Source organism: Vicugna pacos, chromosome 1, assembly GCF_048564905.1.
Source record: "Vicugna pacos chromosome 1, VicPac4, whole genome shotgun sequence".
NCBI lineage: Eukaryota > Metazoa > Chordata > Mammalia > Artiodactyla > Camelidae > Vicugna > Vicugna pacos.
The window spans coordinates 85,147,015-85,173,154 of NC_132987.1; the positions used below are offsets into that span (position 1 = coordinate 85,147,015).

Sequence of the window (26,140 nt, forward strand, 5' to 3'; positions counted from 1 at the left end):
GCTCTTTCTTGATTGTAAAATCTTTGCCTGCCTGCCGTAGCTGGGAGAAACAATCTCCCTTTTTAGGATGGGTGCCCGTGTCATAGGGGACTTGAATAAATACAACAGTAAAGGTACCTTTTGTTTTTTTTATGCTCTTGGTCAGCGGTCAGCCAACTGGCCTAGCTGCCACCAGGACCATGTGGCCCACAAACCAGAGATAGTTATTATCTGGCCCTTTTCAGGAAGAGCCGGCCCTGCTCTTGGCTGATTGTTTTTAAGCCAAAGACTAAGCCATCCATGGTCTCTGAGGCCAGGGCTGGGCTCCTCAGGCTGACATCTTGCCCTGCCTGAGAAGGTCGGGCTGCATGGTGGTCCTCGAGGTGTGGGGCTTGGAGGAGGCAGAGCAGTGCCCACTGGTCGCAACACCCATCCTGATCACAGTTCATGAGAGAAGTTCTGAGTCTTCTGGAAGGAGAAAGACAGCACTGTGTCCTGCAACGTTTTTCAAGTTGATGTTGATTGAGTTTTTAATCAGTGAAATTCTTCTAATGAAATCTGGCATAAATGCCCAATATATGAAATAGAAAAGCTGAGTCGCTCTGGGCAGGGGTGGGCGTGGTGGCTGCAGTCGGAGGCCTGGAGCCCTCCTCACCCTTTCCTTCCTGCTCCAGCAGCAGCCTGGCTGGTATGTCTGCCAAGCATGGGGTCTTGGGGCGAGGACCACCCCTGTTGGTATCGTGTCTCTGTGGCTTGGGGACTAACAAACCTGGGTTTGAATTCAGCTGCTGTCACTTACAAGCTGCATGTCCTTGGGCAAGTTATTGATCTCAGTTTTGATTTCTTCTTTATTAAAATGGACATCATAATGCTGACCTTGTAAGTGGTAAGGATTTTAAAATGTTACTTTGATGCTTCCTTTATAGTGGAATTCCTTGGACAAGATGGCTGTGTGTCATTTTATTGCTGCTTACCAAATTACCACAAACTCAATGGCTCGGAGCAACACAAATGTATTATCTTGTTCTGCAGTTCAGAAGTCCAGGGGTTTCGCTTAGCTGAAATCAAGGTGTCAGCAGGAGGCTTTAGGGGAAATTTTATTTCCTTGTCTCTCCCAGCTTCAGAGGCCACCTGCATTCAGTGGCTCATGGCCCTTTTCTCCATCTTCAAAGCCAGCACCAAGGGGCTTGGTCTTTCTCTTGCTGCCCTCTCTCTGGTTCTGTCTTCCAATACCGCCTTCCACTTTTAAGGATCCTTGTGGTTACATTGGGCCTTCCTAGGTAATCCAGAATAATCTTCCCGTCAGCATCCTTAATTCCATTTGCAGCCTTGAGTTACCTTGTCCATGTAACCTCCCTATTTATAGGTGGCAGGGATTAGGAGGTAGACATTTTTGGGGACCCTGCCACAATGCCTTGTCTTCCTTTCCTCTTCTCTCCTGCTCTTGGGAACCCCTCCCAGCAGGCTTTCCTCCCCACCATTCCTCTAGAACTACTCTCAAGGTCACTTCCACCTTGTCAGGTGGTCAGCTCTGAACCCCATCTCAGTCTGCCTGTCGTCAGTGTTTGACACAGTGGTCACCCCCGTCTTCTTCACTGGCTTCCAGGGTGCAACCCTCTCCTGGTCCTCTCACCACCTTACTGAGCGGCCTCTTCATCCCCTTTGCTGTCTTGTCCTCAGTCGTCCCACCTTTGTTAGTTAGGATATAGGGCTCGTTTCCTGGACTTCTTTGATGAGTCAGCATTCCCTCCCAAGGTTTCAAATACCCTCTACAGTGATATATTTTAAATGCTGTGTTAGATCGCTAGCCCCCATCTCTAAGCTCCAGACTCATAATCCATCTGCCCACTCTATGTCTCCCCTGGAAAGGTAGAAGATGCCATAACTTTAATATTCCCCCAACCAGAATCCCATGTCCCACCCTGTCCCCAGCCTCCTTCTTCATGCAAATGTGTCGCCATTTTTCTGGTTGTTCAGGACAAAATTCTTAGACACATGTATACAAAAGCTTCCTATCTGGTGTCCCCTTTGCAGACTTTCTGACATAACAACCATACTGATCCTTTTATGATCCTGTGCACCTTTGCCCAAACCTCCAGTGACTTTCTATTAAACACAGAATAAAAACCAAAGTCCTTGAAATGGTCCAGAAGACCCCGTAATGTCCTCTGCTGCCTGCTCACCTCCCCTCCCTTCCCCTCATTCCCACCTGCACTCACTGTCCTGCCACACTGGCCTACCTATGTCCCTCAGCTTGCCAGACACCTTCTAGCCTCAGGACCTTTGCACTTGCTCTTTCCTCCAGCTGAATCCTTTCTCCCTAGGTAGTCACATGGCTGGCTCACTCATTTCCTTAAGTCTCTACCAACATGTCACCTTAGCCGAGTAAGGTTTAATGGACCATCCTGGGGTAAAATAGCACCTCTTACTCCAGGCATACCCTGCCCCCGGTTCCAGGAGCATCATTTCCCTCCTCCATCGAATTCACCACTTGACATTATTTGCTACTTTATTTCATCCCTCTTGCCTCACTAGACTGTCTTCATTGTGTTTATTGTCTCTTCTCCCTTCTCAGGTGTTTGTCTTCTCTTCTGGAATGTGCTGCATCAGAGCAGGTCTTTGTTTTGTTTGATGCTCTTTCCCCGGTGCCTAGCGTGGTGCCTGGGCAGGGAAGGGCTCATCACATGTTTGTGGGATGAGTGAATGAATGAATGGATGAAATACATGTGAGAGCCTCATTCAAGGCCTAGCACGCAGCCTCTCCCATATAATGGGTGTAATTATGAGTAATGCATTTATTAAATTGAAGTACTAGTTTCCCTGTCAGTTTGGTGTCATTCAGGGCACATGAGCCACCAAGATAGCACTTATGAATACATATATTATTGTGTATTATTTCTTGCTCTAAGGCAAATCTTAACATTTCAAAAAAAAAAGTTTTTACTGATATTTCTTGAGCTCTTCCTCCAGGGCCCATGCTCCTAACCAGTGAGGCAGACCACTTCCCATGGTTGTGGAGAGGAGCTGAGTGACTCTCATGATTCCCTCTCCTCTTCTGAGGCAACTGCCCTGCTGAGTGTTTTCCATCTGGGTGGGATGAGGGAGGAGGTGGCTCCAGGACGGGAGTGATTTGGGGAGAATATTTCTGTTCACTGGCTTGGGAGAGGAATAGGACAGGGTGGAGGAGGCTTACTGGCCCAAGACAGTGACTGATCTGTAGTTACGTCTAGTGTTTAGGTTCAAGTGAAGGGTTACGGGGGTTTTCATCTGTTCTTCCAAATGTCTCTTGAGCCTCTGTCGTGTGCTGGGTGCTTTGGTGGTTTAGGCCCTGCAGAGACAAGGTGGACGTAGACTCTGCTTGTAAGAGCTCACAGGTAATATCAAGGGCTGGCAGGTAAAGTCATAATTATAACACAGCCACGTGCCATCATTGCTCCAAGAGCTTTGGGTACAGTGTCTCCTTTCATCCTCAAAGTCACCCTGTGAGGTTTGGGGCAACTGCCTCTATTTCACACGTAAAGGAACTGAGGCTTTGGGAGGTCAGGTACTTTGGGGGTCACAGCCAGTGGGTGCAGCTCCTCCTCACTGCTCCACGGAAGGGTGCGGGGGACAGAGCAGGCTCCTGGGCACAGGGTATCACCTCCTTGATCCCTGGATCAGGGCGGGGTGGTTTCTGGTGAATCTGGTCTCAGCTTGTGAATAAAGAAAGTGACCTGAGGTGCTGGAAGCCCCTCCAGGATTGGGCTTCATGGTGACAGGCTCACAGACACTGCCGAGCTAGACCAGCGGGCACTGCTGAGCCCAGCATGCAGACCACGGCTAGATCACCAGGCAGAGGTATCTAGGGTGCAGATCTGACACTCACAGCCTGCATTTGTCTCTTTAAAATGTAGAGGAATGAGAAGACAGCCCTTGCTCTAACTCCCTCCCCCCTTTCTCCTCCTTCCTGTAGCCAGGAGACCTGCTGTACTTCCCCAGGGGGACCATTCATCAGGCAGACACTCCCCCGGGGCTGGCGCACTCGACTCACGTGACCATCAGCACCTACCAGGGCAGGTGAGCGCCCCTCTCCCGGCCTTGTCCCCCTACAGCTCCTCCGGGCAGCCACGGTCAGGAGGCGGTGGTGGGGAGTTGGCCGCCTCTTTACCACTTATCTAGCTCCGGGGTTTCAGGCATCCCCTGCTGACTTTGTATCCCTTCAGTGTCCTACCTGTGCCCTTGACCCATCTGGGTATTGTCCTGGAACGTCACGAACCTGACTCTACAGAATGCTGGGACTTGCCCAAGTAAAGGCTCTCGGGGTTTGGGAAGACAGAACCTTAGCTGTGGGTGTGGCGGTGTGTTTGTGATGCCAGGCTGGGCTAGTAGTCTTTCTCCTTAAAAAATTTTTTTTATTGCAGTAAAATATTTATAACACAGAATATGCCACTTTAACCATTTTTAAGTGTCCATTTTGGTAACATTAATTACACGCACAGTGTTGTACAACGATCACCACCATCTGCTTCCAGAACACTTTCATCACCCCAGACAGAAACTCTGTATCCATTGAAACCTCTGGGTCTCTTTTTAAGGTCTCCATCTTTTATAGTTCATGAAATTAAAATCAGAAAGGAAGTCTGGAACAAGGAGTCCTAAAAGCACATGTGCTGAAAACAGTTCCAATTAAAACCATGTTCCAGTTGGGTGAGTACCTGGTCACGTGACAGGACCTGGCTGCAGTGCCCTGGGAGTGATTTCCTGACAGCAGCCACCTTGCTGGTCCAGATCCCATTAAAAGCTTAATTTACTCATCACGCAGGGGCTAGACCTTGTGCTGGTTGCTGGGATTGTAGGCACTGGACTGGAGGGGCTTTGAGAGAACTTACACTCTGGAAGTGGTGGGGAGGGTGTGAGTAGTTACCAGGCAGTGTGATATATTCCATCATAGGTGTGCGGAGGGGACCCTGGGAGCACAGAGCAATGCTCTTAGCTCAGCTGGGGCATGAGGGAAGGCTTCAGAAATGACACCTGAGCTGAGGGAGATTTATGAGGAAGTAGAGGTGGGTCAGAAGGGCAGAGCAGGCGAGGCCATTCCAGCCCAAGGGGCAGCAAGTCCCCTCTGACTTCAGAGCTGGAGCTTGCAGAACAAGTGAGTAAGCCTTCCTCGGCCTCCTCATCTGGCTTTTCAGTGTGAAGTGAAGAGACTGGAGGAACCAGCTGGAGTTGGGCCTGAAGTTAGGCTCTTTGCCCACAGGTAGGAGCCGAAGCTTGTTTCAGGCTTCCTTTATGAAAAATGCCCATGTCACCGTAGCTAGTTAGGTTTCTTGCATAACAAGGAGCAGAAGGCCTCTGAGGACAGCTGAAGACAGGGGCGGTCGTAGGAGCGCGTCGTAGCATGTGGGGAAGGGCAGCCGCAGGGAGGCTGGACCAGAAGTTGACTGTGGACCACACTGGCTCTGGGCCTTGGCAGCCACAGAGTTTGGCCCATGAATGCATCCTTGGGTGTCCTGCCATCACCGATACTCAGCTGCGCCCTCTTTCCCTCCTTCTCCGCCCTTTTCATTTCTCTGCCACCAACTGGCTTTCTAGTAACTGGTTTTCCTTCCTCAGTTTCTGTTTACTCACAACATTGGCTCATCACAAACTCTCATCAGTGCCTTCTCTGACCTCCCTTGACCTTGCTGAACCTGTTAGCTTGTGCTTCCCCTGGGTGCCTGACACGCTATTTCCCAGTCCCAGGAATGAGGATCTGGTAGGCTTTCCCGGCTCTCCCCACCCCCCGAAGTCAGCGGGGCTGGGGACCAGCTGTCTGAGTTACAGAGGATGCCCCAGGGCTGTGGGCGGGCACCAGGACCCGTGAGTCTAGGCTGGACGCTGACCTGTGCCTTTGTCAGTGGGGCTGGCGCTAGAATGGGACAGATGTAATGTGAGGACCGTTGCTCCCCAGAGATGTCCCCTGTGCTTTGGTCCTGGTGCTCCTTAAGGCACAATGGACTTGGCCTCTCAGGGGTCATGTTGTTGGAACATTTGGTACCTGCTCTATGGGACAGTGGCAGGTCGATTTGGCTGTTTTATTAAAGTGAACCCCTCAAGAGGTGTTATTCCCAAACTTTGGAAAGGCCTGAGATACCTTCTAGAAAGAGCACGGAGATCAGTTTAACTGCGCTTAACCCCCTCCATGAGCTACTGTTGTGTGACGGCTACCTGGGACCCCGCGAAGGACGAGCTCACTTCCTGCTGCTGGGAGGCCTGCGCGCGTCCTCCAGGTCGAAGCGCAATCAAAGGTGTGAGGTCGGGCGTAGTGTTAAATCACACGGTGGTGAGACCACCAGGTAGGAGTGGACACCTTGGGGAAAGTGTCTCATGTGGCTTTCATCCTCTTGCCACTTTCCCAGGAGGGAAGCATAAAAGTGTTAATTTTGCTTACTGAGCGAGAAGCAAGAGCCACACTGTGAATTTCCATTTTGCATGTAGCTAACAATTTGAAATCTGCTGGTGACACAGAGGAAAATTTTGAACAGCTCAGAAATGTTGAGAGAGGGCAGCCCCACAGCGTGGGCTTCCCCCGCTGGCACACGGTTAGGATCGAGTTGAAACGCCCCAGAGAAGTCAGAGACAGCTGAACACTGACGCTCATCCTGAGCTGTTATTTTGGGCCTCTGAATTCTGCCTTCTACCCCAGGAAAACCATTGCTAGAATTTAACAAGTTGCAAAATCAATTGTTTTGAAATCGTGGATGTTGGATATTTTACTGAGAAACAGTGTCCCTCTTTTTTGTAAGGGACAAAGGAACATGTAGTGTTTTAACTGTTCAGACTGTCACACAGTCTGGGGAATCTTGCTGTTACCTTAAATGTATTGCTTTTGGATTCATTGCACTTAAAAATTTTTTCAGGTCCTATAATGATTGAGTGTTAAAGTTTCCTGCGAAGCTCTCCTCATAGGCACTGGGTTACAGCTGAAAACATTAAAAAAAATTGGTCTCTTGAACTTCCTATTTATGACAGTATGTAGTTAATTTTCTGGTATCTTTACATTTGAGATAAATCCTGAATAAAGCCTAGCTTCCCACCTTTAACTTTCCATGTGACTGTCCGGAAATGGGGAGGGCGGGCAGCCTGTGATTGATGGAGGCCTTGAGTTTTCATGCTGAGTGACGTGAAATTACAGAATTCAAGGTGCCAGGGCAGGGGAGTTGGCTTGACAATTTGTAGCTCTAGGCTTTTAATAGTCAGTGTTTTAGGCACATTTCTTACGCATTCCCTCTCTATTTTCTTGGTGCACTTTCCAGTTCATGGGGAGATTTCCTTTTGGACACCATTTCGGGGCTCGTGTTTGATACCGCGAAGGCCGATGTGGAGTTACGGGCCGGCATCCCTCGGCAGCTGCTCCTGGTGAGGAGTGAAGGCAGGTGGGAAAGGAGGGGAAGCCGCAGCCCAGGCCAGCTAGAGCAGTGGCAGCCTCCTTGGGACCCCAGCATCCTTCTCCCCACGTGAGCCAAGCTAGCCTCCTCCCATGCTGACCTGCCAGACTGGGTGGTGTGCAGAATGAATGGAGTGCCGCCCATCACATGCTCCCCGAAAGACCAGGGGTTCTGTGCCAACAGCCCACTTTCTGTATTTCAGGGCAGCAGTAAACGCAGCGGCAGGCACTATGGGGATGCTGGCTGCATACGTGGTTGAACAAGTAACTAATGTGGCTGGGAGAACCATAGCTTCAGCAGTGATCACGAGTGAGGAGAGACCCACTGCAGAGCCTGGCCTTGCCATCTTCCTTGACTTTTCTGTCCATCCTGTTGTACCTTTGAAACAGCACGGTTAGGCTGGTTTGGAGAAGATGAGAGCATTAGTGCTGAGTTGAGCAAAGGGTGCTTTCACCGTCTGGAGCAGTCACCTTAGTGACTTCTTTTCCCAAAGGCAAAGCCAGGACTGCACCTATCTCCAGGGATCCCTCTTTCCAGGCACACTGCTGAAAATCGACCTTTTTTTCCCCTCAAACAATGAGCAGCTTAAGATGAACAGTGGTTCTAAGGGTGTAGCGGGATGTTATTTTTAAAGGAGTGATGCGATGTGCACTGGTGGGGGGGTGCTGAGTGGACCACTCAGGAGAGGTGGGGCCTGGGCAGTCCGGGCGCTGGCGTCGGGGCCAGAACTCACTTCTGTTTCCAGCAGGTGGAAACCACAGCTGTTGCAACAAGAAGATTAAGTGGCTTTCTGAGGATGCTTGCAGACCGGCTGGAGGGCACCGGAGAACTGCTTTCAGCAGACATGAAGAAGGATTTTGCCATGAACAGACTTCCGCCTTACTACATGGGAGACGGAGCAGAGCTTTCAACACCAGGTGGAGCTGATTGTCTTCTTCGAGGTGGTTAGGGGCTAACATGGGCATTTTAGGCTTTCCTGGGTGGGCACCTCTTTAAGCTGATGGAGAGTATGCAGCATTTTGGAATTAACGTGGGCCTGTCTTTAGTGTGTTAAGGTTGGACAAGACATGCTGCTTGATGGGGAGTGAGAGCCTGTGATATTAGGTGAGAAATGTTGTGTATTTATGGCCCCTCCAGTATTCATCATCCTCAGGAAGTTTTAAGGATGTGAACATGGAAATAATCTTGTTGGAATTAACTCAGGGAGGGGATAAAATGTCATGATCCTCAGGTGACCTGCCAGGAATGCCCGTTTTCACAGATTTTCCCCAAGTCCCAGGTGACGTATTTTGTGACAAGTTGAGGCTACAGATGACATTGACAGACTTCTGGGTGGATCAGTGTCCTGGAGCAGAGGCCACCAACACCACAGTCCTGTAGTCCTGTAGTCGGACACAGCTCAGCTCATTGATTTGTCATAACAGGGAAGACCACACACCACTGGGGACTGTGGGGGTATCTCAGTAAAAGGATGTTGGAAAGGATTTAGAGGACTTGGGTTTGAGTTAGGTGATTTTCAGGGAGGTTCAGGGACACACGGCTTTGCTCTGGATTGGATGCTGTTGGGAAATGGGAGGGGTTCTGGGCTTGGGTCTCTGGTCAGGCTTCCGTGACAGCAGGGAGGAGGGGAGCGGGCTGAAGGGAGGGGTTGGTAGAGGAGCAGCAGCACTCAGATGAACTAGGAGAGGGGCGAGTTCTGTCGCTTCTGTGGTTTGGACAGCGTTCTCGATTTTGTCTGAGTGTTGCACTGATGATGAAGTGGTCTTGATTTTGTCTTGATTGCTCAGTCGCAGAATTACCTTGTTTAATGTTGGTGTTCTGTGCAGTGGCCTGTGTTTGTCGGGAGAACTTGGGGACACAGCCTTGGATGCCCAGCCAGCTCTCGGGCTGCTTCCCTCGTAGTCAGGTAGAGGGAGACTTTAATTTTCACTGACTTTCATAAAAGCCTTATTCGTCACCAGTGGAGAACCACCAAGATACACAGTCTACAAGTCCCTTCTAACGTGATTCTTTGGACATTTTTATTATAATCTCTGGGAGGAGTTTAAATTTTGTTTTTGATAACATCTATTCAAAATAGCACGTTTTCCCAGCATATGTTTTAATCCTCAGCAGAACAGTTTCCTGAGTGCCAGCTTATGGCCCAGGATGTTTGATCTCAGGTTCTCCTGTCTCAGCCCTCATAGTCTATAAAGTTGTGATCCCTCAACTCTTTCTGCAGCCAGATGACCCTGTAAGGCTAGTCTGTTTGCAGTGGCTGCTTTTTTCATTAAGTTAGATCCAATTTAGTTAAGAGCAGTGTTTTTCTGTGAGCTTTATTGGGTGGCTTTTATGTGGCCTACATAGACTGAATAGTCTGCCGTGGTCGTGCAACTAGTAATTGGTGGGGTGGTGCACCCTGAGCCCAGGAAGTCCTTTCACAGTCCATGTGTAGAGCAGGAAGGGGGGGAAACCAGAGAAGTGAGTGTTCCGTGCAGAAGGCACGCTGGCCCTGTCTGTTATGTGATGGTGTGTGCTCCCCTGGTACTAGTGACAGCTATTCAGTGAACTTCCCAATTTCTCTGGTTATTTATCTAACTGTGCATCAGTGTTCACTTTAAGAATGAGCTCCATTAAGCTATAAACTGTGCTTTTAGTATCACTGGAAACTTGGGGGTAAGCAAATACTTGAGTTGGAGAGGGCGCCCCACATGTGGCTTCGGCTGCAAATTGTTACTAAGTGTATTTTCTCAATAGTTGCCCCTGGGAACAAGCTTGAGCCTGCTGGTTCCCTCTTTTGAAGGGAGGTTTCTCTCTCTGGCTTTCCTAGGTGGACAGTTACCGAGGTTGGACAGCATGGTGAGACTGCAGTTTAGAGACCACGTTGTCCTCACTGTAGGACCGGATCCGGATCCATCTGTGAGTGTGCAGAGGGGAAGCGGGTTCCTCCCTGCTCAGGGCATTTCCATCACAGGCCCCAGGTTATCAGACTAACAGTGCCCCTGCCCTCCTCCTTTGGGAGCCCATCTTCTCACAGCTTACTTACCGTCGTCACTAGATCAGATTATAGCTCTTCTGGTTCCAAAGTTTCCTGCCTTTTGGGCGTTTGAGGACTTGTCCTCACCCCCACAGAACCCTCCTCCTCCTTGCAGGCCAGGTTGCCTTCACTTAGACGGCTGCAGACCCCGTTCATGCGTCTCCCTCTCCCGGCCCCTCTCCTGTCTTGTATACGGTGCAGAGCTGTCTTTACACATGGTTTTGTTGATGTTTCTTCTAAAAAAAAATCTCTAATCTATGGATCGTGTCAAGGGGAATCTACATTCTCTAACTACCCACCTAGCACAGCAGTTCCTAAAGCTGGCTGAATATAGTCAACTGGAAAATGTTTAGAAATTATAAATTCCTGGGCTTCATCTGGTCTATAATGTACACACAAAACCTCCCACCTCCCCATTAAACTGATAGCCAGTCAATTTGAGGCATTCTGTGTCAGGCCGAGGTGTTTGATCCTCATCTGAGAGGTGACAGGGAATGACTGAAGGTTCTGGAAGAGACAATAAACTGCACGGTGCAGGGCAGATGGAGAGGGAGGGGAAGTGGAGACCATTCCGAGGCCACTATAAAGAAATGGGAGTTTTTATAGATCCCACAGCTGCTGTTTCTCAGGAAGGAATATTTGCTCCATGGTGTTCATAAGTTGTCGGTTTATGTATACCTGGGAGTGTCAGATTTTTCTGATGCAAAAAGAGTGCAGGTATGATTAAATGAAGAGTGTTTCATTAGAAAGCCGACATATAAATGATTACTTTTTCATCAAATCAAATTTCTGAAGATGCTCTGCTCTCTTAAAAAAATGACTTGAGTGCTTGTTTGCTACCTACAAATGGTAATCTGTGATGACGATAACGAAGTAATGTATATATCACATATTGTGTGTGAGCATATATATATCCTTATATAAGTAACTTTTTGCCAAAAGGATTCTTTAGCATTTAATAAATTTCCCTTGAGCACTGAGACTTTTTTCCTTAGTGTTGACCTGTATTATTGGAAAACCCTCCTGGTATCCAAGTGATCATATTTTGGTGTTGACACTTTTTTTTTTTTTTTAAGGATGAAACTAGAGAAAAGGTCATTTACATCTATCATTCCTTAAAGAATAAAAGAGAGACACACATGATGGGAAGTGAGGAAACAGAGGTTTGTTCCAACCTAAAATGAATGTCTTTCCTGTGATTGGGTGGTGGCTGGGAAAAATCTGTTACCTTTGATTTATGGGTAATGTGGTTTTTATGACTGCAGTGTGGACTTAACGTTTCACAGATGACCAGCCCTTGCACAGCGATGAGTCAGTCCACCGTTTCTGGGATGTGCATCCTCATATCCCAGCTTTTAAAGATACTGGCTGGGACCGGTAGCCTTGTAGGGAAAGTGCAATGTGACAAATGTGAAGTTCAAATGCCTGACGTTTCTCACTGTATAAATTAGCGTGCCTTCCATGAAGTTTGAGTTTTCATATGGGAATTGGCAACTTTTGTAAGTTATCTAATTATACTTTTTGTAAATAGCTTATCTGTAACAAGGTTCATCCTTGTGAAGAGCATCAAAATGATGCTGTATTGAGAATTGTAGAAAATGCCACTTGAGTGACTAAAATAGAATCTTACTGGACTAAATGGTTTATCTCTTTTCAGTCTCATGGACTTCTCTTTCCTTTCTCGCACATGGATGCACTGAAGCAAATTTGGAGCAGTTCAGCTGTTTCTGTCAAGGACCTGAAACTTACTACGGATGAGGAAAAGCACAGCCTGGTAGTGTCCCTCTGGACAGAATGTTTAATCCAAGTAGTCTAGTGCCTTCACTTAGCCTTAAATATGTCTATAGCTACTTGATTTTAAGATACTTATATAGACACTTGATTCTACAGATATGTGTGCTTTGAGCCAAGGACGAGATGAATGTAATGTTTCTCACCCGTGTGTCTCACACCTGTGTATCTTATAACATGAGACCTGCCCGATACAGGGGGTCAGTTGGCCATAAGTATTAACAGGCACATGGAAGAAAGAACACCAGATTACTTACTAAATGCCCCAGAAAGTGACAAAACCATACTTTCTGACAAGTTTATTTAATCCAGTGTGGTAGAAAAGGCACAGCTCTAATAAGAAGTGTTTCATTTAAAATTAAATGTTACCTGGCTTTGTTCTTTGGAAGAAACAGCTTCTTTAAAGAGCCTCACTGGCTCTGGAAAAATTTTAAACAATTAACATGAAGAAAAAGAAAATTTAACTTGGTTTTTTACAATGAAAATATACATACCTTTATGTATACACAAGCTCCCCCCCATTAAAATAAAGTTACTCCTATAACATAAATTTCATTAAATAATACTGCCTTACTAGTAAGAGGCCATCGCAGCTATGGGCATAAAGGGGTTTTTACAGATGTTGCTTGAAAGGTGACAAAAGAGCCTGAGATTGAAGGAAAAAAAAAGCCCCAATAATATTTACATGGAAAGACCAAGTCTCTATAAAAAATACTCAAAATAGTGGGTCTTGAGTTAAAACAGTTCACTGTTATTTTATATTCTAAAGTGCATATAGGTTGATACTTTAAAAAATATCACTGGAGAATTTAATCTTTCTATGTAAAAATAGGGCAGATGGTTTTCTGCTTTCTGGCAAAAGTTGGGGATGATGGAAACTGTTGTGTCAATGGAGGGCAAGGTGCTTGTGGGTTGCAGGGGGACTGGTGGTAACGATTACTTGTAATCAAGTCAAAGACGATGTCCTACCTGATTTTGCTTGAATGAAAGCTATTCCAAACGGGAGTAAAAAACAGTTTGTCATTTTGTAAAGTAAAATGGTATATAAGTCAAGCTCAAATACCGCTTGGTTTTGAACGTTTGAAATTTCCTTTTACTTCAGGCGAAGAAAAATTTGATCTTTTACAAGGGTGACAGAGTCTTTATACCGTGAGGGCAGACCAGGGAGGTCTCTGCTCAGGGACAGGTAAGCCTTGGTTAGAGTCTTGTCACCCAGAAGGGTGTCTTTGTTAATACTGAGAGTGCCAGGATGGCTGCATATTATTTGTGCTTTTTTAGTTTGAAGGACCGAGCAAAGAGCAGCCACAAAACACTCCAGTAGTTGACCCTTTTTCCTTACAAAGCTGAGGCCCCTCCCTGGGGGCAGTGACAAGTGTGAATACTTACGGTGCTTCAGTTATAAAAAGCCTCAGTAGAGAACCTTGAATGTTTATCTAATACAGCAGCTTAATAGGAAGGTTTATTAAATATGTTTTCAGATATTGCTAAAGAAGTATTCACCCTTTTAAAAGTCTGACTTGACCTATAGGACCCTGCTTCCCTGTGCCTGGCGCTCATACACGCGTCTGCTAGGGGATTAACAGCTAACACAGGATGACAGCATCACCAGCGTCTGACAACAGTCAGGACTAGGATTCCTGTTCGGTGGAGAGGAGAGGAAACAGACCTCAGGAAACTTGCTCAGCAAAGCTGGAGATCAGGTGGGAATACAATCTCCCAGAAATCAGAACACGCTCTTCAGAGGAACATGGAATGACTGGCAAGAATATTTTGAGCTTTGCCATGGTTAAGAGCAACAGTCTTGTAGTTGGGGAAGAAGTTTGCTCAGTGATCCAGGAGTGTGAGGGTGAGCAGCTTCCTTTCCACGGGGCGAGGTCCCTGCTCCCTGTGCTGACTCTCAGGGAGGCTGCAGGGTCTCTCACAATATTTCAATGTCCCACTTCTGTGTTTCTTCTCCCTCCAGGGGCTGATTTACAATTACATGAGTTTTGTCATAATAATTTCCTCCTAAAATAGAAATTCCAAAAGGAAAGATCGTTTGTTCACACAGGTGCGTAACAATTTCAATTTTCACGAGCTTTTGTTTACGTCATTTGTAAAGCAGAATCTGAGGTTAAACAGGCACAGCTCTTCCTTACCTCAAGTCGCACCTTATGACTCAGACTGAAAAACTAAGAGCTGTAATAGATGCTTGCATAAGCCGTGTTCCTAACAATGGGCTTAAGAACACGGTGCTCTGACAGCACCCTGGCTCCAAGTCAGGTACTGGGTTTTTGTTTCTACACCAAAGGTGGCTATGACTAACCCACTTAGAGCAACAGCACTGAGTAACACTGGCCCTGACCTTGCTGAATTCAAAAGCACGTTTAAATGATACCTACCATGAATTTTAATGCAGGGCTTTTAAGGACCACACAATTCACGATAGAAAGTCAGAGGTGTTTCTTTAAGAAAAAGATGACATCTCATGGTTGATGATGCTTCAAACTTAGAATTGTTCTCAGAGATCATATAGTGACAGCTTTACAACTGTACTGATGAACAAAGCCTGAGGCTTTTTCTGCTTGATCCATATATAGCGCTAATTGTTTTGTTTGTTAAAATGGCATATCTCAACTTCTTCAAGCATAATTTAAAATGACTTAATATTTCTATTGTACACAAGGACTTCTTTTACTGAGGAGGGGGTTTGGAACGTAAAATGAATATTCAAGGACACAGAACGCTGGGTTTCAGCACAGGCCCACCTTTAACGTCAAGGACAAGTTGATCACTGAGGTAGGAGCTGATGGTTCCATTTTTGTTCAGTCTCCACTTCTGCCTCAACTGGCCGTGTTCAGTCCATAGGGCGACTTTAGCTCCAGGTGTGTCCCGACCACCGATCACATCAAGACATGTGTTATTGGCCTAAAAGGGTCAAGAAATAAATGGGCAGAACTGTGGTGTTTGCTACAATCAGTTGGATTGGGTCCCTCTTCTTTCATGTGAACAAATCAGATATTCCATGACTGTCTTGTCTTAAAAAAACTATACAGCATAATTATAATCTCAGTCAACTTTCTGAGTCTTTATGGCTGAAGGGAGGAGATGGTATGGAATTAATGTATAGAACTAGAGGTACTTGTTTTTAAAAGGACATCTGGATCTGACAACAGATGGTCAAAAAAAGTTTTGTAGAATTAGAATTAAGTGTTGAGTCCCTGTTAGCTTATATGTATATGGTCGAGCCTGTTTTCCTGACAAAAACATCAGGTGATGTTCTAGATACCCAGACAATATCTACTTTTTTCTCATGCTTCTACAAAAATGAAAAGCACTTAAAAGTAATTAATTTGCTGGTGATACAATAAAACTGGTGTTCCATTCCCCACAGCATCAAAAATCAGTGGAAGGGTTGCACAAAAGCAGACCTAAATTTTATTTTCTAAGCTTTCTTCAAAAACAGCAGCTTGCTGCTTCTTTCACTGTATATTTTGACAATGAGAAGGCCTCACCATATTTGGAATCACAAAGACGGCCGATTTTATGGGCCATAGAGTGTGAGGAATGTCTCACAGAAGCACAGTGTCCAGCTGGGTAGTGTCTTTTCTCATGGGTTTAGAAAAAATCATTGAGGAATATCCACAGTATATGATAATCTTGCTTTGTACTTTAAAATGGAGAAACTTTTGATGTAGAAAATCTGGTTTCTGAGCCCATTTCACTTAAATGCTTCAGTAACATGTGTCAGTGTTATAATCATGCAACAAACTGTTTACAGGAAGTTGTGTTACCTTATGATGCCATTTGATTAGGCAAGATTCTGGTTTCCAACAGAAAAAAATCCACAGACCACAGAGCGGGGAACAGCGTCCGTGGGGCTGGTTACCTTGGATTTAAAGAGTCCTCGGCAGTAGTGCCAGATCTGAGTGTTCCTCCCACTGTATGGAGACAAGCACACAGAGGTCGCCCGGGTGTCAGCCACGTTCCCGGTGACGGTCAGGTACTCATCCTGGGCTCGGTTCTTTATCCTAATGTACACTGCAGGCTGTGGCGGGAGAAACAGAGCCATTTAGGAAAAAAAACCTTTGAATCTGGAAGTCAGTCCTTCCAAAGGAAAGCTTGGAGGGGAAGTGAGAGGTGATGGAATTTAGCTGATTTATCAGTTTCACCCTTTAAGGAAGTATGTCTAAGTTAATATTTTCTATGGACAAATCCTTAGCCCACTGAGCATACAGCTTAAATTGAACACTCTCTAGTGTATTTTTCTGAAGTATGCTGTTTCAGAAGCGTAAAAGGTGGTCATTTCATTCACTAGGACTCCATTATGGGCAAGGCAGTGGTGCAGAATTAGGGACCTGACATGTTTCATTTGGGATGCTGGGCTGGGAGCGGCAGGGGAGTAGGAATAAGGGCAAGGTGCTACCTACCTGCATCTAACAACATCTCAGTAGAGACAGGACAATAATCAGACATACTGGCTTGAGCTGCGATTAAGTGCCAACTGACCGCTGTGGGTGGTGCTAAAAAACCCAGGCCGCTGAGGGCCCATGTAGCTCGGGTAATCTCTGTTTACATTTAGACTTTGTTGACTTTTATACTTCAAGGGAAGAACTGGGTCACAAGGGACTTCATCTCCTGGGCTTGGAATATATACAGGAAGTTTTCAAATAAAATGTTAAATCTAGGACTTGCCTCTAAGGATGAGTTATTATTTATTGAGATTTAGTGCATACCAAGCAGTGTGTTAAATGCTTTCTGGGCCACTGTGTCATCTATCAGAATTAGTGACCAGAACCACCCTTTAAGAAAGTACAATTATGACCTGCATTTTATAAATAAGGTTAACACAGATATGTAAAAGCCAGGTCTCTGCACCAAAACCCTCCCTCTTCATCCTGTTGCTCTAAGGCCAGTGCAGAAACATACTAGTTACTCTTAGACACAGGGTATGAGAGACTGGTTCCAAAGGTGGCAGTGATGACGGGGACACAGCGCATGACTGAAGCTGCACAGAACCAGGACTTGGACTCCTGGCTTAATGTAATAAAATACAGGATGCCCAACATCCCCGCCTTGGGTCAGGTGTCTGTTAGCATCCTGACTGAAACCTCGCTAAACAGTAATAACACGTAGCCTGTTATTTAATGAGGGAGCACTGTCACTTTGGGAAACCTAAGTGCCAGGGACCTGCAACAAGGTATCAGGGTGAGGCCGCCTGTGAATATTCTATTTTGAAACTTACGATGGATAGACACGAGGCCAGCTGAATTTTGGTAAACTGCTGTCATGTTTAGGCTCCCTAAGGAAATAAACGTTCTGACCACGTAAGTGAATGAAAGGCCACTTTTTTTTATATCTGGTAACTTAAAGCAGGTGAAAGAGACCTCTCCTAGGCAAAATGTTTTACATGTTTCATACCACTACTTCCACATGCATAAGGCAACAGTAAGGACTTAACATGTCTCTACTTCATAAGTCTGTAACTCACATAACCCTTTAAGTCTCCCACTGCAATGATTAATTCTTGAGGCTTCAGGACATCCTCTACTACAGTGTCCTCACCTTGTACACGCAAGGAAACAGGTGTGACCTTCACAGAGGACAGCGTTCCAATTATGTTAGCACCAAACATCACAGTTTTAATCAATTAAGTCAAGCAAGGTACTAATTACCCTTATTACACACTTGTAGTCTGACTCCTCTGTAATTATACATTCAAACACTGATACGCATTACAAGTGCCTTAGTGACTTCCTAATTCCCAGCCTCAGAGAGGATCACGTGTTAATTACTCCTGCATTTCTAAACAAGAATATGAACTAAAGCGGTGCCAACAGCCTTACCAACGAGGAAATATGACTCATAATACTGTTTTAGAAACCCAGAATTCCTTTGCTGGGTTTCAGAGCTGTGGCCGAAATAAACAAAGGGAGCATAATCTATTAGAATATTTTGAAATTAAATGATTCCTATTCTGGTTAAACATTTAAAGTACGATGTAAGGAGAGTAACAGACATGATGGCAATTGTCATAAAACGTCTATGGAAAAGGAGAGGCTACTGTTCTAAATCTCCTTTATCTCAGGACCCTGAACAATAGGCAGAGACATCCTTACCAGCAAGGAACCCCCTTTCAAAAGTGAGGTAAATATTCTCAGCCTCCAACTTGGTTTCTAAAGTTTCTAACAACATGGGATTAAGCATTATTAAATAGTTAGTAAAAGTTAAACTGAAATCCCACTTTGGTCCTGATTTTCACCCCCAAGGCTTTTGGGGTGGAGTGTTACCCATCATCCCATGTGACACGAGTGCGGAATGAGCAAGATGTGCAGGTCAGGGGAGGCTGCACCACACACTCCGCCAGAAAAGTGCACTGAACTCTGGTATCCCTTAGAGGAGCATCTCTGGTTCTCAAGGGACATCATGAATAATCTTTCAAAATAAATGTGTTACTGTGGTAACACCAGAGCCAGATGCTGTGCCAGGCTCTTTAATCCTCACGGTGATACTGAGAGGTAAGCGATGTGATTATGGTTTCATCATTGAGGATCTGAGGTGCCAAGAAATGAAGAGACTACCTGACTGACTACTGCTTCACTTCTGAGGGGCAGAGCTAGGGTTTGAACCAACAGAACCAGAGCGGTGGAGGTGAGCATAGTGTGCACACATGCACATGTCTCTGTGAGAGAGAGAGACAGAGAGAGGGAGGGAGAGAAGGGGGCAGCAAGACCAATTAGGGTAATTTTTTTAACTGGCTATCGTGTATTTACCACTTCATGCGTCACATCTAGCCTCAGAGCCTCAGCATTTATAACCACTATGCTACCCTCAGCTCAGGACCTGAGCTATATGGTGCCACCCTGTAAATGTTTGTCTTATTTTGCAGGAAAGTAGGGTGTGGTTGTTTAAGAACACAGATTTTAGAGCATTTAAGATGTGGGTTCAAATCCTTGTTCTGACACTTGGATGACTTGCCAATTTGCTTTCTCTCTCTGAGCCTTATTTTTCCTTCCAGAAAATGGGAATACAGTTGACCTCTGAACAATGTGGAGGTTGGGGCATCAATCGTGCAGTTGAAAATCTGAGCATAACTTATAGTTATACCCCATATTCTCAGTTCTGCATGTGTGGATTCAGCCAACCCAGGCAGGTCGTTTCTGTAGTGCTGTAGTATTTACCGGAAAAATCTGCATATAGATGGACCTGCGCAGTTCAAACCCGTGTTGTTCAAGGGTCAACGGTAATAACTCCCACCTTAAAGGACTATTGTTGGAATCAAGCAAGAAAGCGTTTCTAAAGGGATGAGAGAAGTCCAAATGGCACGTCTATGGGCCATGGCGTCCCAGCAGCCTAGTTTGGGTTCCCACCCTCCACAGAACCTCCTATCGAACTTCCTCTAAATCAGGCATTGCCTGTGGCTTTTAGATGACCATACACTGTTTTGCATTTTACATTACTGCTCTGAGTGTGTGTTTTACCCAACAAAAATGTAAGCTCCGATAAGGCAGAAACCATGTCGAGCCTTACATATCGTCCATAATTCGTTGCATAATGTCAGACATTCATTTACCCACTTACACATTCATTCCTTCATTAGACAAATAGGCCCTCAGTTCTCACAATGTGCCAGACGTGGTGACGGGCACCAGGTGCAGAGCAGTGAGCACACGTGCACAGTCCGTGCCTCGCAGCAGAGTGAGAAAGCGCCCGGCCCAACAACTACTGCTTACCAGCCGCACGCAGTGTCTTATAGAAAAAGAACCTGGTCTTTAAGGATCTGATTTCCACTGGGAGAGAGTGAAAGACACATGCTGGAGGACCTGACACTTGAGCTGGACTTAGAGGAGTGAGAACTGGCCAAAGAATGAGGGATGAAAACTTGCAGACAGAGGGCACGGCCCGTGCTAGCATGGGGAAGCACCCTGTGCCGGTGCAGGTGACGGAGACGGTGAGAGACGAGGCTGGAGGGGCCGGGGGAGCCAGATCACAGAGGCCACGTTGCAGAGATTAGACTGCACCCCACGTGCAGTGGGAAGCTTTTGAATAGAAGACTGACAAGCAGTAGGTGTGTAATAAATACCCCGTTAACTAGATGCCAGGATCCTTCCTGAGGGTTATGTAAGTGGAAGGGAGGAGCCAGGTACTTAGGAGGTAAAACTTCGTGCACTCTCAGAGCTCATTTTTGTTTTCTGCTGCTTGCCACAGAGCTTAAGATACTTATTTTTCCAAGAAAAGACGACAAGTTCAAGCTTTGGACTCAAAGCTAAAACCCTATGCTGACCTTAGGTACAATTTTATAAAGATCCTCATCCTAATCCGATCCCCCCGGAACATAAATGGCAAGCTGAATTAAACAGTCCATGGTTCAGATGCTGTGGTTTACAACATTTCTACTAGGAAATCAAGTTATTTGGGGACTTATGCTTCTTTTCTCCTTACCTGCTTCATAGGACGGAGAGAGCCAATTGTTTTCCATCCACTGAACGCTGTCCAGTTTGGGATCTCATTAGGCTCGAGTAGGATTTGTCTTCCTAGGAAATTGGGTCCTTCATAAGCTATCCACCTACATGAGAACAAGAAGAAATGGGATGCTTAAATCAGAAAGCAATTTCTAATCAAAAAATACCTGCTACTATACCATACAGGGCTCATTCTATAAAACTTCTAAGTTTGTAGATTCTTCTTTTAGGAAAAACAATGTTTAAGAGTGTATTTTAAGGGAAAATGCAGGAAAAAGCAGGGAGGACTAGGAGAAAGCCCACTGGGCTGGGGCGCCGAAGATTTAGATTCCAGTCAGGGTTCTGGTTTCCTTACTTCCAAAACAAGGTTCCCTCCAGCTCTACAATCCCATGTTCCTTTGATAATAAATACCAAGTTTTTTCCATAATGTAACATTCAAGGATAGACTGTAACCCTTGCCCATCACCCAGGTAAGAGACACCAGCTTCCTGTCCCACTCTCAGGCTCATCGTCCCTCATCCTCAGCAGCCTCTCCGGGAGGCTCCAGCCACCACTCCAGGCACACCCCCTTCCACAACTTCTCCAAGAGAGGACTACTTAAAATTATCTGTAGGATCCTGTCTGAACTCCTCCTTCAAGGTCTGGCTCCAAAGCAACTCCTCAGTACTCCGGGGACCTTCACCATGCACCAAGTCGGAAAATGTATAAAAGCATGCAGGCCCTGGAGGTGAGTATCCGGAGCCCTACTCAGTGGCACACAGTCAGCCCGTTCCTTTCCAGGCTGGCCTTGGCTGCTCTTGTACCCCAACAGCAGGTGGAACAGTTGTGACAGAGGCAGGACGGCCAACAGACTGAAAAGACCATCTGGCCCTTTCTTGAAAAAGTTTGCCGAGCCCAGCCCGAGGTTGTTATCAAGCTGGACAGCTAAGGAGAATCTGGTGGGGCTGCCAGGAGGCTCTGAAATTCTCAGCAGGACTCTAGGTCACCCGCAAGAGGTGCTTTTGGAAAGTATGCATGGAAGATGAGGCAGCTGCCTTGCTTGGTTCAGACAAAGTGCCCTGCTCCCCACAGCCGGGTTCAGGCCTGGCCAGATTACAGATGAATGAGTGAGAGAGACAACCTCCCCTCTGCCCCTTCTTGCTGACACAATCTAAACCACCAGACTGGAGCAGGGTCAGGACAGCGGGACCATGGAGAGGCTGACCCACCTCTCTAGCTTATAGGCAGGTGAGTCTCAGTTATAAAAACCTAAGCAAGATGTGAATTCCACAGCTGCAAAGCGTTAAACCTTGGCCCCCATTACCACCAAAGATCAGAGAGATGGGAAAACATGCTGATTAAACAGAACAAAACAAAACTTGTCACTGAGGGTAGCTGGCTGTGCACTAGGGGGTGTTCTGTGCGCCGTCTGTAGCCTAGAAGGATCCTCAGACAGCCTTCACCATTTCCTCACTCCATGCAGCAGTTCTCTTGCAGAGAATCCAGAACAGTGAGTGAAGGTGAGCTCAAGAGAAGAAATATGATGTTAAGATAAAATGGCACCAGTTTTCTATCTACAAAGAGTGAAATTAGCCTGTGAGAAATTTCCAGAAGTGAATCAGTAATCATCAGTTGCACTTCAAAATGTGGGAAAAAAAATGTACAAGAATGCTATGAAAGTCCTGTACCACAGGGATGAAGAATTCAGTTCAGACTTCATTCAGTGGTAAATAATATACTGGGATATAATATATGGGTTATGAGGCTTAGAGAGCAAATCAATTTATGTTTAATAAACATCAAACCAGGTGAAATGCTTTGCAGAAGGAAATTTAAACTGCTGTACATGTGAATGATACAGAAACCACTTACAGTAAATTTTCAAATCAATTCACAATCTCAGCTTTCTCTTTCATTATCCCCAAATATTTAAAACAAACAGTCGATTATCAGTTTGAAAGTCTTAGGACATGAAAACAGGCGTCTGTATTAATCACTGAGAGCTATGTGTGTTCTTTCAGTCAACTTTTGGTACCAAAACACCAAAGATGCATGCTGACAGTCCCTCTCAGAAACGGCCCGAGCGGGGTAGGCATAGCTCAGCAGTAGAGCGTGTGCTTAGCATGCAGAAGGTCCTGGGCTCAGTACTTACAATAAAACAAAACAAAAAAATGGCCTGAGAGGCAGATTTTTCTAGGAAGCATTGGAACTTCAACTTCAGTGCCCCTCACTTGCAGGCTGCTTGTCATTTTTGTTTTCAATAAATATGCAAGTTCATAACGAATTTATGTATCCATCATATTTCATTTCATTTCTTAGAGTCATCTCCCCAGACTGTGAAGGTGCAGGCCCCACAGGACCTGGATCCACCCTGACGGACAACCTGCATGAACAGCAACCGTGGCAGGCGGGCTGGCTCAGCCAGGACTCCAAGCGTGAGCGTAAGCGCTCTGGAGCCAGCAGCCCGAGAGTAAAGGAGATGGCAGAACAAAACACAAAACCCTGTTAGTCCTACAGACAGTCACTTGTCTTAAGCAGGCAATGGTCTCAACTGGCCAGAGTTGCCAGTTTAATGAGGTTTCTCCTGAAAGGAAGGTGGGCGCAAATGGTTAAGCTCACATGGTCCACCTACTCGAGGACACATGGTCTGAACACAAGGCAGCCCTTCTCTCCCCGAGGGCTCTTCTCCCAGACCACTGCCTGCTGTGCCACTGGACACAGGCCACAGCCTTCTCGTGCCTGAAGAGGAACTACTGGTATTACATGGAGAGAGAAGTGGAGTAAGTGGACCATCAGACCAAAACAGCAGCGCGGGCACTGAAACGCAGCCGTGCAACTCCGTCCTACCAGAGTGACCGAAGCAAGCCCAGCCCCCGTCCCAGACTTAGACTTACAGTCCGCTTTTCACGCACACGGACTGGGTGTAGAAGTGCAGGTCCTTGTTCAGAACAGAGTTCACAGCCTCTTCCAGGTATAACTCTCTCCCCTCACAATGTTCCAGAGCAAAAAGGCTAATAGAGGGCTCTTCAAAGACCTAACAGCAGAGAAAAGACAAAAAAAAGCATCACCATACAGGGCAGCCATACCTCAGTGGCTCCCAGTCAGAACGCAGGGCGCCCTGGACCCACTGCTTCTCACGGACATGTCGTTTACTGCTCTACCCTCTGACGGTGTTGTAGTCAAAAGTGCAGTGGTGAGGTTAGATTCCGTTACTAATTTTTCCTCACTTCCTTTGTATACTGAAGTTGAACTTTTGGAAAAGCAATCTTAATCTCGTAATGAAAGTGGAGACCTGGCTCCAATCACATATTAAGGTCTGGTTGTGCTGTAATACGGACCACATTTTGGTCCTGCCTTGCTTTTGGCCGGCAAGAGAATAAACACAGAACGGAAGGGCACTCTCATTTCCCAGGAGGTCACGGAAGCAGTCACTGAGAAAACAAGACTTCATGGATCTAGGCTCTTAAAAACATTACTGGGGGGGGGGAGAAAAGGCATTTCTCATTTAACATCAGCGACAAAAAGCCAAAGGCACAGGGATGGGAGTGATTTCTACATTAAAAGTAAGTATTCGCCCAAGCCCTCATGTCAGACAAGAAGAGAATCAATTTTGTTCTTTTTCATTCATGAATATGTACAAGGTACCATGCTAGGATGGGGAAGAAATCAAAACAAGTCACCATCCTTGTGTTTGGGGCATTACTAACGAGTGGCTAAATTAGGAGAACTGTGCAGATGCTGTAATGCAGTCCAGGGCGGAGAAGCATGTGCCTTGTGAGAGTTCCTAGTGGAAGCCTGGATCCCTTTTAGCAGAAGGGAGCAGGACTCAAGGAAGCTTCCCGGCCGTGGTGGTGTGTGAGCTCAGTCTCAAAGGATGCAATGGATCTGGGGGGCCCTAGGGAGAATAGAAGGAAGGCTCTCTGTGCAAAGAAGGGAGACAGAAATATGCGAGTCACGTTAGGGAAATGGCAAGTAGACCCACTTAGCTCCAACACAGAGTCCAACAAGAAATAGTGTCAGGTGCACCTACTGTCTGCTACTGTGTATTGAGTCGCCCGCTTCTCCGACACCGACAGGGCAGAGCCAGATTTATGCCTGTAAACTGGGCATCCCTGAAGGCTTCTGGGCAGGGGACTAGGATTGGGCTGAACTATCCATAAAGTGGTACATGAGAAGCAGAGCATGAGTGGAGGGACTGTGGATGTTCAGAACAGTAAATAAACAGTCAAACACTGGCTCGTTCAGGTGACCTGCAGATATACTTGCGTAAGAGCAAAATGCACTGTGAAAGCGTTAACCCTGGCAGCAGTGTTTGCAGTAGCAGAGGGCGGAGAATGAATTCAATGTCTATCAAGAGGGCACTGATAAAATAAATTACGGTGCATTCATGGAGGAATCCTGTACCGCTGTAGAAAGAATGAGGAGATTGTTACAAAAGCTCTGCAAGATATATATCTTAGGGGCAAATACCCTCGCTCTGCCCCTCAGAAGCACTGTGACTTTGGGTGAGTCACTTCATTTCTTGGTACCTGAGATTCCTCACCGGTGAAACAGTGTGTGGGGAGAGACTGCAGACAGGGCACACAGGCTATTTTTTAGAGAAGTTTGATGAAGAGGAGGAGGGAAGTGGGCTGGAGGCTTCTGTGAACGCCCGTGGGCCCCGTGGAAAGTGGCAGCATTGGAGGAAGAAGCTAAAGAATGCTTGGCAAGAGGGGTGGTTCTAGGGAAGAAGGCAGTGGTCTGACCCCCTGTCCCGTCAGCTCAGAACCTCTGACTGGACTCAGTCCATGAGGGAAAGGATTGCTTTGAAAAGGATGAACTGTGCTTCCTCTGAAATCCGAGGAAAGATAGAAAAAGAATGCCAAGATATCTCTAGGGTTTTAAATTAGGTAAACATGTGAGTAATTTTCTCTGTACGTTATGTGGCAAAGGTTCCCTGTGGGTCAGGGAAGGTGTGAAGCCCTGTCCAATAGGACTTTCTGCAGCAATAGGAATGTTGTGTATCTGTGCTCCTCAATACGGGAGCTACCAGCCACACGTGGCCACTGAGCATCTGAAATGTGGCTCATGTGGCCATGGGAAATGAATTCATTTTCTTTCATTTTAATTTATTCAAATTTAAACAACCTCACGTGGCTAGTGCTGTGGTATCGGATAGTGCAGGTTTAGGGGTTAGAGGATGCTAGAAAAGAAGGTGCACATCACTGTGCACAGTGAGACAGTCAGCCATGCGTGAGAAAGCTGCCCTGGAGTGCTGATTTTCCTTCAGTAAACAGCAAAAACTGGGTCAGGGATGGAAATTCATCTCCAGTCACTGAGTTCCTGAGTGACTGCAAGCAAGATCAAGCTTCTCTTCTGCTATCTGCAAAATAGGAACTGGAAGCATCCCAACCATTTATAGAAGAAATATCCGTGTAGGAATCCAAAGCAGCAGTAGGTTAGAAACGCAGCCAACAGCCAGCTCTAAATTACCCACTAAAACTGGTGACTGAAAACAAATGGATAATCAAAATCCACAGATAAGCCC

General features: G+C 46.2%; 2 protein-coding genes and 1 long non-coding RNA gene across 8 annotated transcripts in view; 2 read left to right on the forward strand and 1 right to left on the reverse strand.

Annotated features, from left to right (window-relative positions):
• The window catches only part of RIOX2 (ribosomal oxygenase 2), a 25,365-nt gene extending 12,452 nt beyond the window's left edge, over positions 1-12,913 (forward strand). For 3 of the 6 annotated variants that reach the window (XM_072966839.1, XM_072966833.1, XM_031672288.2), the window contains exons 5-10: positions 3,932-4,035; positions 7,254-7,356; positions 8,131-8,326; positions 10,195-10,283; positions 11,478-11,564; positions 12,059-12,913. In XM_072966839.1, coding sequence (XP_072822940.1) covers positions 3,932-4,035; positions 7,254-7,356; positions 8,131-8,326; positions 10,195-10,283; positions 11,478-11,564; positions 12,059-12,217 — 738 coding nt within the window. In that variant the 3' untranslated portion in view covers positions 12,218-12,913. The remainder of the gene's footprint in view (positions 1-3,931; positions 4,036-7,253; positions 7,357-8,130; positions 8,327-10,194; positions 10,284-11,477; positions 11,565-12,058) is intronic. The other 3 variants (XM_072966851.1, XM_072966848.1, XM_072966857.1) reach the window with 3 other exon arrangements.
• CRYBG3 (crystallin beta-gamma domain containing 3) overlaps positions 12,477-26,140 on the reverse strand; it is a 103,181-nt gene continuing 89,517 nt past the window's right edge. Inside the window, exons 18-22 of the mRNA XM_031672287.2 lie at positions 23,508-23,647; positions 20,614-20,737; positions 16,061-16,219; positions 14,940-15,099; positions 12,477-14,199 (exon numbers count right to left, since the gene is read on the reverse strand). Of these exons, the coding sequence (XP_031528147.1) occupies positions 14,111-14,199; positions 14,940-15,099; positions 16,061-16,219; positions 20,614-20,737; positions 23,508-23,647 (672 nt within the window). The 3' untranslated portion in view covers positions 12,477-14,110. The remainder of the gene's footprint in view (positions 14,200-14,939; positions 15,100-16,060; positions 16,220-20,613; positions 20,738-23,507; positions 23,648-26,140) is intronic.
• LOC140698054 (uncharacterized) overlaps positions 14,157-26,140 on the forward strand; it is an 18,607-nt gene continuing 6,623 nt past the window's right edge. Inside the window, exons 1-4 of the long non-coding RNA XR_012075459.1 lie at positions 14,157-14,242; positions 14,858-16,174; positions 21,138-21,861; positions 22,933-24,176. This is a non-coding gene — a long non-coding RNA (uncharacterized lncRNA). The remainder of the gene's footprint in view (positions 14,243-14,857; positions 16,175-21,137; positions 21,862-22,932; positions 24,177-26,140) is intronic.